This window comes from Mizuhopecten yessoensis, unplaced genomic scaffold (assembly GCF_002113885.1).
Source record: "Mizuhopecten yessoensis strain PY_sf001 unplaced genomic scaffold, ASM211388v2 scaffold11179, whole genome shotgun sequence".
Classification (NCBI taxonomy): domain Eukaryota; kingdom Metazoa; phylum Mollusca; class Bivalvia; order Pectinida; family Pectinidae; genus Mizuhopecten; species Mizuhopecten yessoensis.
This window is the reverse complement of record NW_018408919.1, coordinates 229604-246482: the sequence shown is the minus strand read 5'-3', so window position 1 is coordinate 246482 and position 16879 is coordinate 229604. Positions and strand designations below refer to the sequence as shown.

General features: G+C 33.7%; 1 protein-coding gene across 3 annotated transcripts in view; it reads left to right on the top strand.

The window, feature by feature from the left end:
- LOC110440309 overlaps positions 1–16072 on the top strand; it is a 17434-nt gene extending 1362 nt beyond the window's left edge. Inside the window, exons 2-13 of one of the 3 annotated variants that reach the window (XM_021483295.1) lie at positions 1609–1774; positions 2539–2639; positions 3565–3693; positions 4301–4477; positions 5012–5127; positions 6222–6348; positions 6701–7032; positions 7410–7457; positions 8010–8399; positions 13711–13797; positions 14260–14454; positions 14754–16072. In XM_021483295.1, coding sequence (XP_021338970.1) covers positions 1609–1774; positions 2539–2639; positions 3565–3693; positions 4301–4477; positions 5012–5127; positions 6222–6348; positions 6701–7032; positions 7410–7457; positions 8010–8399; positions 13711–13797; positions 14260–14454; positions 14754–14813 — 1928 coding nt within the window. In that variant the 3' untranslated portion in view covers positions 14814–16072. Of the gene's footprint in view, positions 1–1608; positions 1775–2538; positions 2640–3564; positions 3694–4300; positions 4478–5011; positions 5128–6221; positions 6349–6700; positions 7033–7409; positions 7458–8009; positions 8400–8946; positions 9097–9705; positions 10046–10672; positions 11648–13710; positions 13798–14259; positions 14455–14753 lie in introns of those variants that run through there. The other 2 variants (XM_021483292.1, XM_021483294.1) reach the window with 2 other exon arrangements.
- The last annotated feature ends 807 nt before the right edge of the window (positions 16073–16879 follow it).

Below are 16879 nucleotides of genomic sequence, written 5' to 3'. Positions count from 1 at the left end.
GGGTGGGGGTGGGGGGTCGGGGGGGGGATGAACGTAAGACACACACGGACGATGCCACCTTTGAAGTTCGTTGAAAGATACATTATGCATGAAATAAATCACATTCAACCGTGAAGCTGTCTTTGGATTCATCAGAGGGGATAAAGGTGGCAATTCAAATGGTCAAAGCAACTGTTTAAACAGAAGGGAATGATCGTTATCCCTTATATATATATATATATTACTTGAGTACTGGTTACTGTAAACGGGGACATTTTCGCCCAGTAAAACTTTCGCCTTCTGACAGTAAAAATCTATTTTCGCCCAATATTAAATTCGCCCTTCACATTTAATTACTATGTCTATTATATTCTTACCGAAAATTTCCCTGTATACAGTAACTAATAGGGAGCCAGTAATGATATATACAAACCAATTTGTTTTATCCAAAACCCCTTAATCTTTTGAACCAATTTTCGTTTTGTTTATTACAATTCTTTTACTGACCCTTGATTAGTTTTAAGGTATGAGCCAATGTTTCAATTACAATTATGACTGATCAGTTCAAGTCGAATGATTAAACATTACTTAAATCAAGCATCATATTTAATTGGGCATAACTTTGCTTTGATCACTAGGAGGATTCAAAACGTAATTATTGATATACAATATATCAATGATATGGGTACGGAAAAGCAAGAAAAGACATGAAGAAGGTGCACCTTTCTCTCCTACCGTTCGTATAACATTTCATGATTAAACAATAATCCAAGTTCGAACCAGCGCCTAATAAGTACTATCACAATGTGTTTCAGATCTCATTAAATGTAGTAGATGGCACGGATGAAATGGTCTAGTTTAAATTAGAAAAAAATGAAAATAAAATTCAAGGATATTTACTCATTTTTTTTTTTTAAAGCATTTTGGTAAAATTGACTAGATTGTGAATAAGGAAAACATGAGAATACTCCTGTATCAACAAAACTGTAACTCGAAATCAAAATCGGCAAAATATGAATAAAGGAAACATTTATACAGATATTCTTGACAAAAGTACAAGTTGAACCAAGACCACGTGTTCCGGAAGGATAAGCGTCTTCTGCTACATCGACGACACCAGTAATGTAAATCGAGTTGATGTTAGTCTATTTTATCATCCTTTGTCTTCATTAAGAGGATTTACATACAAAATGTACTGATAATTACAATACGAATAGAAATATCGTAGACAGAGTCAGACAATTACTCGTAATAGGTAACTCTCCAATTTTTATCTTCAACGGAATGTTAAAGGCTAGGCAGGTATATGGTACCACTTATGTATTTTGTGTTTGGAAAATTACTTATTCATTTGAAGTCAATTACTATTTACTTATAAAGCAATAAATCGAGTTCAAAAATAAAACCATATTATTTCCCTCTGTGCTATATTTAGAAAAAAACAAAACAAAAACGAAGAATTATCAAGGGAAAAAATGTGAATGCATCCTCCCGTGCAAGTTTCTGTAGAGCTAGGTCAAATTAATTTGGCCAAGAAAGCATCAATATCAACCCAAAATAATACGTATTCGTCATTAGCAGAAGAGCCAATGGAAGTTTTGTTATTTACTGTTGTGTTTTTGTATGTAGATGGCGCCTGTACATATCCCACAAACCTCCACGATGGCTCTTTCTTCACTACAAGCGGGGACACTCTTAACTTCACTAGTACAACCATGGCCAAGCTGGCTGTTCATACATTCGGTTCATTTACTTTCACCTGTGATTTAAGCAGTGGGACACAGTATGTCAGCAAGTAAGTAGAACGGGTTACTAGAAAAATGGTTCATTGCTTATATATATTTATATATATTTATTGAAATAAAGAGCAAAATAGTTTGTTTTTGTCTAAAAGCACACATTAATTTCTTCTGAATGTTGAGTAGGGGTGTCACAATACGCGAAGAGTGTATCACGGTATATTGCAATACAGAATGAATATATTGCGATACGTATCCCGATATATTGTCATAGGAAAGATGTGCTCGATTTTATGATAAGTTGTTATCAACCTTAATTATATATAATATGGATCACATAGATTTAAGATTTTTGTCGAACCAACCATCGATTACAAAATTTGAACTAATTACACCACTATTAAAAACCTGTTTTATGCGTATTGGCATATCTGCTAGAGTTTGTAGTATTTTGCAAAGTTAAATTACCAAGCAAAATGAGATACATAAAAATAAGCTTTTAAAAAAATATTGCGATGCAGCAATATTTCATCTCTGTTTTGTGGTGCAATACGATATACCCGTGTATTGCGATATACCTGTTTTCCGATATATTGTGACAGCCCTAATGTTGAGTTTAAAATCTATTTATAATTTTCTTTATTATTAATTTCCATTTTATTATTATTTAAGCAAGTTTCATTTTGTGTTTGTTTTTTATTATACTAATATCCCTTGTTTATTCAACGCCTCAACAATATCACCCTGGGAATCTTAGCTTATGATGTGAAGGAAGTCCGTTTGACCGGGTTTTTGTTTTAAATCTTTTTTCTTGTGTTAGGTCGGAGCTTTTCTACAGATTCGGCCTCCCATTTGAAGCCTTCATTTGCATGGAAATGACAGAGGTGTCAACCAATCAATACACATTCTACCAACCGACAAGTAAGTTCATGATGTTTTTACTTTTGCTTCGGTGTGTCAATGAATACTATTGAGGAATATATTTTCTCATCGACTTGGGGAAATGCTTGTATTCTGGTGTTTACAGAATATCCTGCTGTTTAATTTGACACTTTGAACCATCTTGTAACTGACTGAAAGAAATCCGCTAGTTAGTAAATTCATTCATTTAAAAAAGGTACATTATATTTGCTTTATTTTCGTCACTTTTTGAGTTTTGAGCTATTTTAAAAGAATTTAATACTAGGTCTTAAATGCTAATTATTTGATTTTTTGTAATTTTTTTTCATGCTTTGAAAAATATCTAAACGTGACAGCTATGTATATGTCCCACCAACACAATATCATCAACTATTGTTATTGAAAATTAGGAACTAGAATAGTGTTATTAAAGATGACATAGATAAAAAACTTTACATTATTTAATTGATGGGTCATTAAAATGAAACGAACATGTTTCGTAATTTCACTATCATTTTGCGGATTTTTTTCAACAAAATTTATAACTTCTTTACAAAATTTGGAAGTATATGCAATCAATATAACCGTCGTAATATTTATTATTAATAATATGTAAAATGTTCCTATTATCAGGTTTCTTTTAAAAAGAAAAAAGGTGTATTCTTATATATTTACATCTCTCCTTTCTTGACCTTAGTAAACACTGGCTGTGTGAACTAATCGTATACGCAGTGAACAAAGGATATGCGGATTGAAATTTGTTTCCAATATGGCGTATTTCACGCTTCAGCGAGATAATTGTCCGATGACAGCCATTACTTCAACATCTGGCAACACCTCTAACGCACACCTTTTAATATGTCCGTTGCCAACTGCGTTCATACTACCGTATACGCTGTCCAAGTGAAGATCAATCCTTGTAGATTTACATTCATTTTCATTCCAGCCGAACTCAGTGACGCCGGAAATATGAGGATTAAGATTTTTCTAGAGGGTAAGACCATATCATCAATATCAGAAGTATGTGATGTCGCTGACACCACAAATTTGACGGATGTTCGCATGATCAAAGATGGTAAGTACAAAAAATTGAATATGTATGGGTATTGAAGTTTTTCCCCCGATTATTTTTTTTAGCTACATGATTAAGTGTAATTCATTTTCGGCATACTGTATGTATTACTAACTTTTAAAAGTGCAACCGCTGTTACGTTCATTCTTTAGCCATCATATTTTGAATTAGATTAACGTTGTGAAAGGAAACCAACAAATTAAACTATGTAATTACCGTTGTCAATTTTGTGAAATATTTATTAAAGAACTTTTCAAAAGAAGTATGCCATAAAAATCGTAGGGTCGGACTTATAATTTTTACGTTTCCAGGCCTACTCTTTATCGATATTGTTACCAAGGAATGATATAATACGTAGCATCAAGACAAAGGTAAAAAATGTCCAGTATATTGGGCTTAAGGCATATAAAAAATGAGATTGCTCTTAATTAAATAACTCTCATTGGAACTCTTCTTCGCGAGTATAATTGATGCAGTGGTATGTCTTACCTTAATTTCATTTACTTTTATCAAAAGCTATTGGTTTCTTACTGTAATGGTGTTTTAAAGTTTTCTTTAAATCGCATTTCTGTACAGCTTACGAATCATTTTTTTATTTTTTATTTACAAGGCTCCATCGACACGGAAAAGATTACATGCCCCACAGACTTACAAGGATACTACTCGTACGAGTATGACTCTGGAAGTGGAAATGTGTGTAACAATAGTACTGAACTAGACACCTGTACCGACACCACTCTTATGAGTTTCAACCTTACACTCTGTACTCAGATCCAAGCTTATTCAGGTAAACACCAATTAACGTTACAGCATTGGAAATAATAATTTGGAACTTTGTACTTCCTTTTTTATTATTATTTCTTGTCAGAAACCTTTCTTCATTGATTGTTTTACCCAATATTATTAATCATATATGCTTAAACTACGTACCAAGGGATCTGGTAACTTGTTTGAATTTCCTATTTCACGAGCCGAAAAATAAACTTATATAATAACTATTCATGTTGCAAAATCTATTAGTCAAACAAAAGTGAACTTATCAATTTTGTTTGATAGCTTTTTGTTGCAAACAGCTCAGTCATTAGGACTTATCGTACTTGCAAATTTCCATACATGGCGCATGTGCACACAATGACTGCCTTGGATTGTAATATGGAAATCCATTGATATTGATATTATATGCGTATTGGACACAATATGTCCAAACACATGTAATGAATAAAATTCTAATACATTTTTTAAAAGAATATATGGTCATATGTTCATATTCCCACATTTTAATCCTTTTAATTTGATTCTGGTATAATTTTGTTTTTGACAGCTGGAGGACAGCTGAACTGTTTACACTACAGTACAGTAGGCGACTATACCAATCTCGTTGTCTATAATAGGGATACCTCTGTTGACCAAAGTACTACCTACAGATTATCCTGTTATGTAAGCATAGAATATAAATGGGTTTGTCAACCTGCTAAATGGCATCTTTATTGTATATAGGATCCTTAGTGATTTACATTCTTTCCCTTATTTGACGTGTACAATATATTTCGCAAGAACACCTTTCCAAATAACATTATGCCGCATTGTGTTGCCTTTCAGTTTGTTTCGGTGTCTCATTAGATCTTGTTGTTGTTTTTGTGTCTTCTCAAATTTTGTTGTTGATTTTGTGACTTCTCAGGTCTTCTTGTTGTTTTTGTGTCTTCTCAGATCTTGTTGTAGTTTTTGTCTTCCCAGATCCTGGTGTTGTTTTTGTGTCTTCTCAGATCTTGTTGTTGTTTTGGTGTCTCCTCAGTTCTTTTTGTCGTTTTTGAGGTCTCCTCAGATCCTGTTGTTCCATTTGTGTCACCTCATATCCTGTTTTTGTTCTTGTGTGTCCCAAGATCATGCTGTTGTTTTGGTGTCTCTTCAGTTCCTGTTTTGGCTTCTTATCAGATCCTGTCTTTTTGTGTCCGCTCAGATCCGGTTGTTCTTGCGGTGTCTTGCCATACCATGTTGTTGTTTACTTTTCCCTCAGATCCTTTTGTTATGATAGTGTCTCCCCAGATCATCAGTGTTGTTTTGACTTCTTTCAAGTTCCTGATGTTATTTGTACGTCTTCCAAGTTCCTTTTAATATTTTTACGTCTTCCAAGTTCCTGTTGTTATTTTGGTGTCTCGTCAGTTCCTGTTGTTATTTTGGTGTCTCCTTAATTCCTGTTTATATTGTTTGGCGGTTCCGCAGTTCCTATTGTTGTCTTAACGGGTCGATAGTTATATCGATAACGGAATTTTCACTTTTTAAAAAAATAAGTTGATTTCAATTTCAATGAAACACGATCTTTAAACTAAAAGAAATATGTAGTTTAAGCACTTTTGTCATTTAGGATGTTTTTAAGAAAAGTTATATTGATGATTTTGCGCCTGTGTTTAATTTGTTTTCCCCTTGCTGCAAGTGACTTAGCTTTAGAAAAATAATCATTAATTATGGTAAAATAAACATTCATAAAAATACATTATACTTTCTGAAAACTAGTTTCAATATTTGTTTCCTAGGTAATATCTACAAACTCGACGACTGTGTACGCCACTCAGTACCCAAACGGATGTTATAGCGGTCAGACGTCCACTTCGGTCAACTCACCAGGCGCCACCGTCGTTTTCACACAGACAGCCACATGTCGTAAGTTCATGCAAGATGTATTTGTTCCACACTTATTATCGCCATTGCACCTGTTTTCCACTTTACATTACATTCGATTACTTCATTGAATGAAGCCTGGTATTAAATAATACTCGTGTGGTCACATATTGCCTTTTGCTTTTATTAAATATTTCATGAAGAATATTAGTCTTTCATTTTGATTACTTAAACTACTATTGCACGACTAGAAATAAAACACTGAAGTGCATTAATTTCTTGATGAATAATTTTAAAGTCTTTCGTTTTATGTAATCTGTTTTATTTCCCCCTCATAACTTGTTGCCGTCATTTCGTCCAGTTTCTTTGAAATACAACCTCGGTTTTTATTCAGCTGTCATTACAACCACTACAACCACTGAAGCTCCATCAGATACGAGTACTGCATCGACCGGAATCATCGTTGGGGTCATAGTACTCCTTCTAGCCATCCTCCTCATCGTCCTCTTCGCAATCTGGTTCTGGTGGAAGAAGAAGAAAGAAAAAGAAGAAGAAGAAAGGCGGAGAAAAGAGCAGGAAGATCTAGAGGAGGGTTTATCAGATGGTCTGCCGGACGAATCAAAGTACGACATTGACCGACTAATGTATACACCTGACCAACTTCTCACTCCCTCCAACATACATCCCAAGGTCACGGGCAAAATACTGGATAGGGATAACTTCGAGGTAAGCATATATGATATTCATTCGAAATTTAACCAAGGAGGACTCACCAAAACAGAATCGTCAGACAATCCCCACAAAAATAATTAATGAGATTGTTAGTTAATTAGTTTATCACTCCAAATTTGCGTCTTTAATGGCAAATAGTAAGCCGTTTTCTGTTTTCTTCATTCAAGGATATTCCTATTATAGGAGATTGAAGTTTTATCATACGATCCGGTCGCTACCTAATTGTTGTTTTAGTGACAAAAAGTAACTGTTCATTTGATTTATTCATTCTAACAAAATTGGTTATCACTGACACATCTTAATTATGATTTAAGTTTTACCATTACATGTTTATCTCCATTTACAAATACATGTTATACTATTCTTTGAAGGGTTTTGGTGATGACGAGTACATAGACGAATTCGGATGGCAGGACATGGTATGATTTTACAATCATACAATATTTACCATATATTTTTGTTTGGCTTCCTGACTCCAGATATCTGAATTTGATATAACCTAAAATATCAATAATAAGTCTAATTTGGAAATAAGCCGGCATTGAACATAAGCACTGGATTCTTTACAGTCAAACATCTTTAAAATAAGCCGGTCATGATGCATAGGACTCCAGCTAAGAGACACATTTTCCCTGTCGATCTAAATAGCTTTTACAATTAATTATTACATAACATGGTTTATAATTGCAAGAATTGGAAAAAAGGAGCAATTTTATATGCGTTAAACGAAACCTTAAGAGGCCCTTGACAGGCTTACTTGTCTAAACTACCTCGAAAATAAGACAACCTTGAAAATAAGCCAACTTTGAATATAAGCCTTGGGTTTCTTACAAAAAACTTAATAAACATGGCTTATTTATCGAGATTTTATAGTATTATAGCTTATGTTATTTATGCATTATCTCATTGCAAAACTTGAACATTTGGATTGAAAGGTCGATCATTTAATGTATAAGGTTTAATCGATACAGATTGATGCCAAAGACTTCATGACTATGCGCAAGAGACGAGACGGAAAGGATGAGTTCGAAGTTGGTGACGCTAAGGACAAAGCTAGTAAGAAAAAAGTAAAAGACCTGATGAAATCGAAAAAAAAGAAGAAGAAGAAAGGAAAGAAAAAGAAAAAGAAAGGAAAATCAAATACGTATGAAACCGATGACGAGTACGAGGATATTGATGATGATGCTGCTGATGATAATGCCGAAGAGGGAGAAGCTTCAAACAGGCGGGAGTTGACTATCTATCTCAATGGAACACAAGACGAAGAGGAGGACGACGATTCTCCTAGTGACAGCAGGAGGAAAGCTCGATTCGAGGAGACGGACGATGAGAAAGTTAAACGAAAAAGGAAGAAAAAAAAGGTAAGAGATCACAATATCACACTGGAACAGGTTAATCCGGATATATTTTAAAGTAAAATACCTAGAAATATAGACATTCCTTTTTCCTTTTTATCGTTATCGGACGTCTGGCTGCACATGTATGATGTGTCTATTTATGTTTAATCTAAAATTAGCCGAAAATATGTTTATCCATACAATTTGAATCCGGATTAACAAGAATCCATATTTCAATGCATTTTAATACCATTTTATGAAGAAATGGATCACACTTCAAAACACTTATGAACTCTATCACACACTTAAACTGCAGTATGCACTTTATCAAACTAATTAATTATTTATTAATGACACAAAACTATAAAGTGTGTTTTAACACAATTAATGTAAAAATATTAATCAATATTCAACGTATTTATATTCATCACACAGCAATAACTTGCACGTTGGAACAGAAGTGCGGTGCTACATGTCTTTGAAAGTTTTATTAGGTTTTTACACAGTAAAATCCCACTGTATCCCTTCCCTTCGCGAAACCCGGTAACCCCGTGACCTTTATTGTCTCCAGGACATTGATGACGTAGAGACCGTTAGTGGCATCATATCATGTGATATGATGATAGGGGATTTGGATACGGAAAAGAGCCTTGAAAATGCAGGACCTCGGTTGATTCTGCCAAATTTAAGAGACACCGGTGTTGAAGAAGAAACTGAAAAGGTTAGTTTACGAACCCTTCCCTGGTTGAATGCTACTGAAGAAACATTGCGCAATATACTGGTTATAGTGTAAGGTGACTTGGGGAAAAAAGAGAGACGTGACAATATTTTGGTTGGTATCGAAAATAGAACAAAGGAACGCCGATTGCAGCTACGATAAGAAATAACTTTCAAATTGACGAAATTCGGAATTTTAAGGATTTCTGCTGGAATAATTCCATAAGAATGAGGAAAATTAACTTCAACACCACATTGACGGCTTTAAGTTACATCTATCCTTTTATATCATTTGCACAGAATGGTGTCTCTCACAAATCTCACTAATTTGCATTTTGTCACCAGTTTAGTGCGCAATGTACTTATTTTATTAATCTTGATTAATCAAGCCTTTGAAATTCTCAATTAGATTTGATCTCAATTTAAAATGGAAGTTGCTTTTTATAAATACATTGTATGTTCAAAACATTTTGACATGCCACGTAAACCATTTTATCGTAGTATTATCAAATGTCATATTTTCCATTTTGATGCTAGCATTTCACCATTATTTATTTATCAGTGTTAAATAATAGTATTGACAGTTTGGTTTGAAATGAGCATTTTGTTACAGAAAAAACGGAAGAAAACAAAAGGCAAAAGGAGCGAACAACCCATGTCGTTCAAGTCATTCCGGAAAAGGAAAGTAAACGCCTGGCTAGATAAAAACAGTCCTACTTTAGAAGGAGATCCGATTCCAATGTTCTATGAGGATCCTAAACTAAAACCATTACCTCCTCTTCAACGTGTCAACAGGAAGACCAAGCCTACATTGTGGACGGATATTCTCAAGAAGTTTGGAGGAGACTTCAAAGAATTTGAATTTCAGCACAAACGCAATATGTCAGAAAACCGATGGAGAAAACTTCTTGAGGAACTATATACAGACAAGAAATACTTCGACTATGTGAACAGTACGTAAAGCATTGTTGTGTCTGTTGTGATCAAGTATCAACAATATAAGCGTTGTCAACCCTCAAACTCGCTGTCCAGATGATATATTTTTATATTCATCGGTTGTTTAACTGTTTTCTTTTGTGACTAAACTTGTTAAGTGAAACATTTCGAATAGCCAATGTTCCTGAAAGGTACAGACGAAACTTAATATGAAAAAATAGTTTTCTCTCTTTTTAAGAAAAAGATAATCATGATAATATCATAATTGATATTTATCATATGAATACCGTGTTATGCAGTGTCCTAAAGCCATCACATAAATTATGTTTATGTACATATGTAACATGTGTAATATCACTCCGGGACGTCACAATCGAATAGGAACAATCAATGTGACGTGTCAGAGGCGGCCAAATGCAAAATATTTGTTTCAGATCACAATTATACAATTTATTTTGTATTATACGATAAAAAGAATCTGTCATTCGTTTCCCTTCATATTAGATTTATGATACTCGTTTTGGATTTTTCATATTTGTTCGCCAGATCCTCTATATATTTTGTTACTTAAAAGTTGTTTTTTTTATTAATAATTATTTATTGTTTTGCATTTTAATTCAATTCCTGTTATCTCTTCTTCACAGAATCATCTAGAGGAAGAAACGTTGAAGACGATCTGAAATCTCAGGCGAAAGATGGTTTGGATTACCTGTATGATCGCGCAACATTTTGGGAGGAACAACGACCCATCCCTCCAAGACCCGTTTCAATGGTTCCGCCTTTAAACCTGAACAGTGCAAAGAAATCTCCAAGGGTCAAGAAGAAAAAGGGAATTAGACATGCCCCTCCAACCCCAATGACACAAGTTAGAATGGATTCAATGGATGAATTTCAAATGCCTCCAAGAGAGACAACATTTTAAGGAAAACATTTCAATGAAATGATTCCTGCATTTCTTTCTGTGATACGATATTTGTCGGTGCTTTTGAGGTGTTGTGGAGAAGGGTTATGTTCGGGTTTAGATACCTGTGGAATATGTACTGCTCAATTACATGATTGACAATTACGTAGACAGACTTACTTTTCAATTTAATAAATAATAAAGTCCTTTCCGTGGTTATCACTCCTTCATTTGTGAACCGACTAGTTGCTTGGTACTTACTAGTCTAGAGAAAATGTCCAATTAGCTTAAACTGTAGTGATTTGGCTAGTAATATGGACTCCTAGGGGAAGCAATATGACTTCAATTACATCGCTAACAATCATGCATCAATGTTAAAATGTTTCAAGAATATAAATATTTCATTAAATACTATTCATTTTATATACTGATGAAGGACGGATAAACTTTCGTTGGATATATATCTCATTATGAATATTTATGATTATTTTGAATCATAAGATATCAAAATGTAATGAAATCTATCATATTTCCACAGTTGTGAGATAATTATGTTTTTCCTGTATAATGTTGCTTTTGTAGCGGCCATTCGTAACAGCACACTCTTCTTTCATTCCACATTCCGTACTCATTTATTCCTAAAATGAGGATATGTCTTTCAAACTTGTTTATCATATGTTCTGTTTATCTATTGTTGCATTCGATTAAAACGATGTTCATTACATTTCTTTTTAGTTGTTTTAAATGGTTAAAACTTGTTTTTTTTATTTTTTATTTTTTTAGCAATGGAATGGGAAACATTGAAAGACGTTGTTTAGTTTGGCACCAAATGTATTTTATTGAAAAAAATGCATATTTCCTAAAAGCTATAATACACACGAAAATAATATTATAATTCATAGTATGCCTTTAAATAATATGTTGTAAAAGTCGGATTTCTGTCTTGGTTCAACGCTTTTTGTCCACTTAGCATATATAGAGATGAGAATGAGTCCGAATAATGTTGCAGCAGCTCAAGATGTGGTAAATTGATTTCAAGAAATTAACTATGAACCATATTGAAATGTGATTTCAAAGTTCATAAAGTTAAATTGAAATTAAATGAAAAAAAAACCTCAACTCAACTCAAACATAAATAATGTGTATAAAACGTGTAAAGTCGTATTCAAACAAAATATCAAGCTCGCTGTGGATGTCTTTTTATTATTTAATTAACATTTAAGAAATTATTAACGAAACGTTTGTGATAACAATCTTTCATCTTAAAATGATTTCTGTTCCAAGATCAAGATCAAATTCAGTTTGCTTTTAATCTTTATTTAAAATAAACGGTTTCAAAACAAAATCAAAATTCGAGGAAAAGAATATTGAAAGTACCAAAGTTTCTATTACTTAGAAAAAAAAGGTCATTCGAACATAGTTCATGGTTTTATTGACGAAGTATTTAACCTACTCCGAAGTTCACCTACTTTTCAAAGCGTTCCACATCTATCAAATTGTTAACAAATCCTTCATGATTTGTAAAATGAAATGATGGCGTTTTTGATACCTAACAAAGTGATGTTGATATAACTTAAGTGAGAAAAGGGAAATAACTTATAACCCAAGTAACATGATTGACGCTTGTTACAGCTGGTGCTAGTTTCTAATAGGGACCAGGTCAGTTGCTAAATTAGTGTTTTCTTTAGTCAGAGATATGTACTTTATGTTATAATCCGTATCAGATCTGTTAGATGGTGTACATGGACTTCGTACATGGATTTATTTTAGTAAACCGATTAGTCGGGCTATACCTTACAGTGTTGATCACAATCAAGGGTTTACGATATTTCATTGCTAATGCTTAGCCATTCACACGTAATTGTGTGTTGAATTTGTCACAAAGTATACGTTTTCTGTCACAATTTAATCAGGATATTATGTGACTTTTTTAACATAATGGCAGTTCACTGCAATGAAAGCACAATTTCTTCACGATAACTATTGGGAGAGGTCATTTTCACATACCAGCATCAACTCTTTCACCTCAATAAAAACACTATCATTTGATATACAATGTAGTGTTTTTTTTTAGTTATATATAAAAAACATTATTGTAAATGCTAAAATTCAACTAGGAAGTATTAGTGTTCACCTAACAGGTTTGATATAAATCAAATAGAAACAGTGAGTATTTTGACCGCAAAGTTATTATTTCGACCTTGACCGAAAGTAGTGAGAACGACACGATGTCCAGTCATGAAACAGCTTTTTATAAAGTCAGTAAAGAGTTCATCACTTCGTCATCATGACTTGATTACATTTGACCTCCTGATGTAACCTTGACCTCGTGACATTGACCTTTTCGACATGGACCTTCAACTGACATATTATCTAGCCCTGTTACATTCAATTAAGAAAACAATGCAAGGGTCAATATTTCATTGCCCAGTCAAGAAGTAAACGAGTGATCAATTTTAATTCAGAATGTAGTTAATTATTAATTCTAATAATTAAGGGGATTTACACATCTCCTTTTACCGTTTCAACAATATTTAAAACCAATTTGGATTGCAACCTCTTAGACCCTTAGCATCACCAATGAGTCATGAAAGGATAAACAAAGCTATATGGTGAAGTGACATTCATTTTTGGAGTACTGTCTCTTTTACAAATATATAAATAGAATTATATGCGTATGCCTTCCGTTCAACTCCATTAATAATTGTCATGAATGACATGAGTCACAAACGGGCATTTCTATCTTAATGTCTTCTTATTGTAAAATAAAACCAATTTCAGCGGAAACGGAAGAAGACGTCAACAGTGAAAGTGCTCGCCCACGCAACCAACTACCTAGTGCTTAAGTCCAAAGCAGGCCCTAAACCGGTATGTATTACTATTTTTATGAGAGTATCCGTGCAAAACTTAAGGCCCCCAATTGGCACATACCACTTCCGTACAATAGTTTGTATAAGCTTTAAGAACAAATCATTAATATTTATAGTTGCACAAAAGCAACAACCCCTTTGTGATATAAAGATCTTTTTGTTTGTAATGTTCATTAATGTGCATTGTTTTGTTATCACCATCATAGTTTTCACATGAGGAGAGTACATTGTTTCGACCTACATAAAAACATTACTTTTGTATTTATATTTTTGTTTATATTTTGTTTTAGTTGTAATAATATTTAGTTCAAAGTAAGTTTGGTTGGCCCTTCGGGTTTTCATGTTTGTTTGTTTTTTTCTGTCCGTATTTATTTATTCCTTTACTGGATGAAATATTTAAAGATATCACCAGGATTAATCCATGTTCCTTAATACCAAATTTGGCCTTCATCAATCACAGCCTCCAAAGAAACCCAAACTGAAGAAGGTCAAAGGTTGGTACGAAATGGGCGGAGAGGTGAAGAACAACAAATTGGCTACCATCAACACGATTATGGGGAAGACAGTAACTGACTCCAGTACTTACTCAGAGTTTGAAAGGGTGCCTGCACATCGAAATGGCCAAGCAACCCGCGAAAAACCCTACAACCAAGACGTAAGTTACAGATATACTTGCCTTGTACTATTTATGCCTACTGCAGGAATAATTTATTTGACTCTTGATTATATCTTCACGAGCAATCAGTAGCCAGTTTCTGCGCTCATAATGTGAAAATGGTGGGTGAACGAAATTTCTTGATTTTTATTGGTAAATGCCTATATCGGAATATACTTTTTGTATAGAATCGTCTTGCCACAAAGCCTATATCCATCCTTACATTTTTTAACTTTAAATACTTAGGAAAATTCGAGGAATATGTTTTCATCCGTTTTTGTTTTGATTTTGTTTTCTAGGTATTTGATGCTGTCTTAAACAAGAAATTCAACAGTTGGACCCACGGATGGGATACATGAGCCTATATTGACGATAAACCCAACCTTACAGTACCGCCATAAACAATAATAGTTGAGCATATTGTCACAGACGTTTTTTCTTGTACAAGCATTGCTGTTTAAGTGGATATATAACGAATTGTTTTAAAAACTCTTAAATTGTCTCAAAATATAATTTACAAAAGATATTACAGAATAGAAAAGAGGAAACTGAAATTAGTATTGAGTAATTTTGTTATACAAGAGCAGAAAACAAACATCCGTGTTATGTCTTGAATATAATTATGCTCACCAATGCGTTCAATTATCATTTTCATTACCAGACCATTCACCCTGACCTTACATTACGCTTTCCTCCCGTATTTGTCTCATTTTCATGTTCATTGACGTCACTATTTAAGTTGATATTAAAATATAAGACGCTTTTTCGGCATTCATTGAGTTGTACTTCCCGATGATCTTCAGGTAGATGCATCAGAAACAAGCCGAACAGCATATTTGAACATTATATTTTGAAAACACTCTGGTGTGTCACTTACTGTTACATGATCTGCATATTATACATCAGTTGATTTTCGTGAACACTGAATTTTGGAACCATTCTTCAAATCTAAATATACGAGAGAAAAGAATGCTCGCGAAACAAAAATTATTTACAGTAATTAAGTATTTTTTTAATCGAAATAACAACATTTCATTTCACAATATAATCACACTAATAAAGAATTATCCTTCCTTACTTTATATGGCATTTTAAAAATATGACATATCTTGTTCACCCTTTCCGTTCATAGATAATTTGCTAGCACCTTTAACCTTCGTATTGTGTTTTCCCCAGTCATATCGTGATACTAGGAGGACAAGGCAAGCTTAATTGTAAATACAGTATGAATTTTTCTTGCTTTTTTTCTTATAATTTACAGTAAAACTTGAAAACAACAAAATCATTTTCCGGATCATTTTACGATAATTGTCATCAGAATAGGGAAAAAATCCTAAGATTAATTCCTCAAAACGAAATTGTCGGATTAAAGGAATTGAGTTTGATGAACCCAAAGTGTTACTGTAAACATTATGTAAATAAGTATATCATTGCATTCCCCTACCGTGTGTAGTTGTTTTCATCTGATTGGTATTACCTAACCTTCATTCTCGCTCATTGATTTACAGCTAGTATTCTAGAATAGATAAACTAAGTAATTTACTATCTTCATCTTTAAATATTATATTTCTTTGTTTATAAATAGCTATGATTTGCTACTTATATTTTCTTTTCTGAAAGTGCTATTGTTTTTTATGTATGTTTTTCTCTGAAAAGTGGTGTTGTATAATATGAATAAAAATAACCTAGATGATGATAACAATGTGATTTGTTTCTTTTTTTAAAGACTTTTGTTTTTTTTGCACGAAATAACTTAAATTATGCCAAATCAATCTTTTCGCAAATGATAAACCACTCATCATAATGAACGTGTTGCAAAATCTTGTGTGGCATTTAAATAGCTCTATTGTGAACTTTTTCAAAGGCAGTGCTTTCGGTTATTTTCAAACTTTGTATTTGCAATCGTTTATTGACGTTGATAGTAGATTTCTCCCACCCTTGACAGGTGTGTCTCCCTTTTATGCCGAAAAAGATCAGCTTGTCACCCCTAGGGGGAGATATTATTGTGCAGAATATTCTGGATTTGCTGAACACGCATTCCATACAACACCGCTTGTATGTAGATTTGTGAAATAAAGATGGGAAAAAAAATCATCCCCTACCTTGAGGGTGTGACAGAGAAATCTCCGACCCGCGGGATGATATTCTCGAAGCCTCGGGTTAGACAATCAAGAATCATCCCTCGGATCGGAGATTTCTCTGTCACATCCTCAAGGAAGAGAAGGATTCTTTTAATCATGTCGAGTTACCCATGGGGTGCAGGTGGTGCAACATATGGTGCTCGGAACGCCTACTCTCGGGTAACACGTGGTACAACATATGGTGCTCGGAACGCCTACCCTTTGGTAACACGTGATACAGCATATGGTGCTCGAATTGCCTACTCTTTGGTAACACGTGGTACAACATATGGTGCTCGGAACGC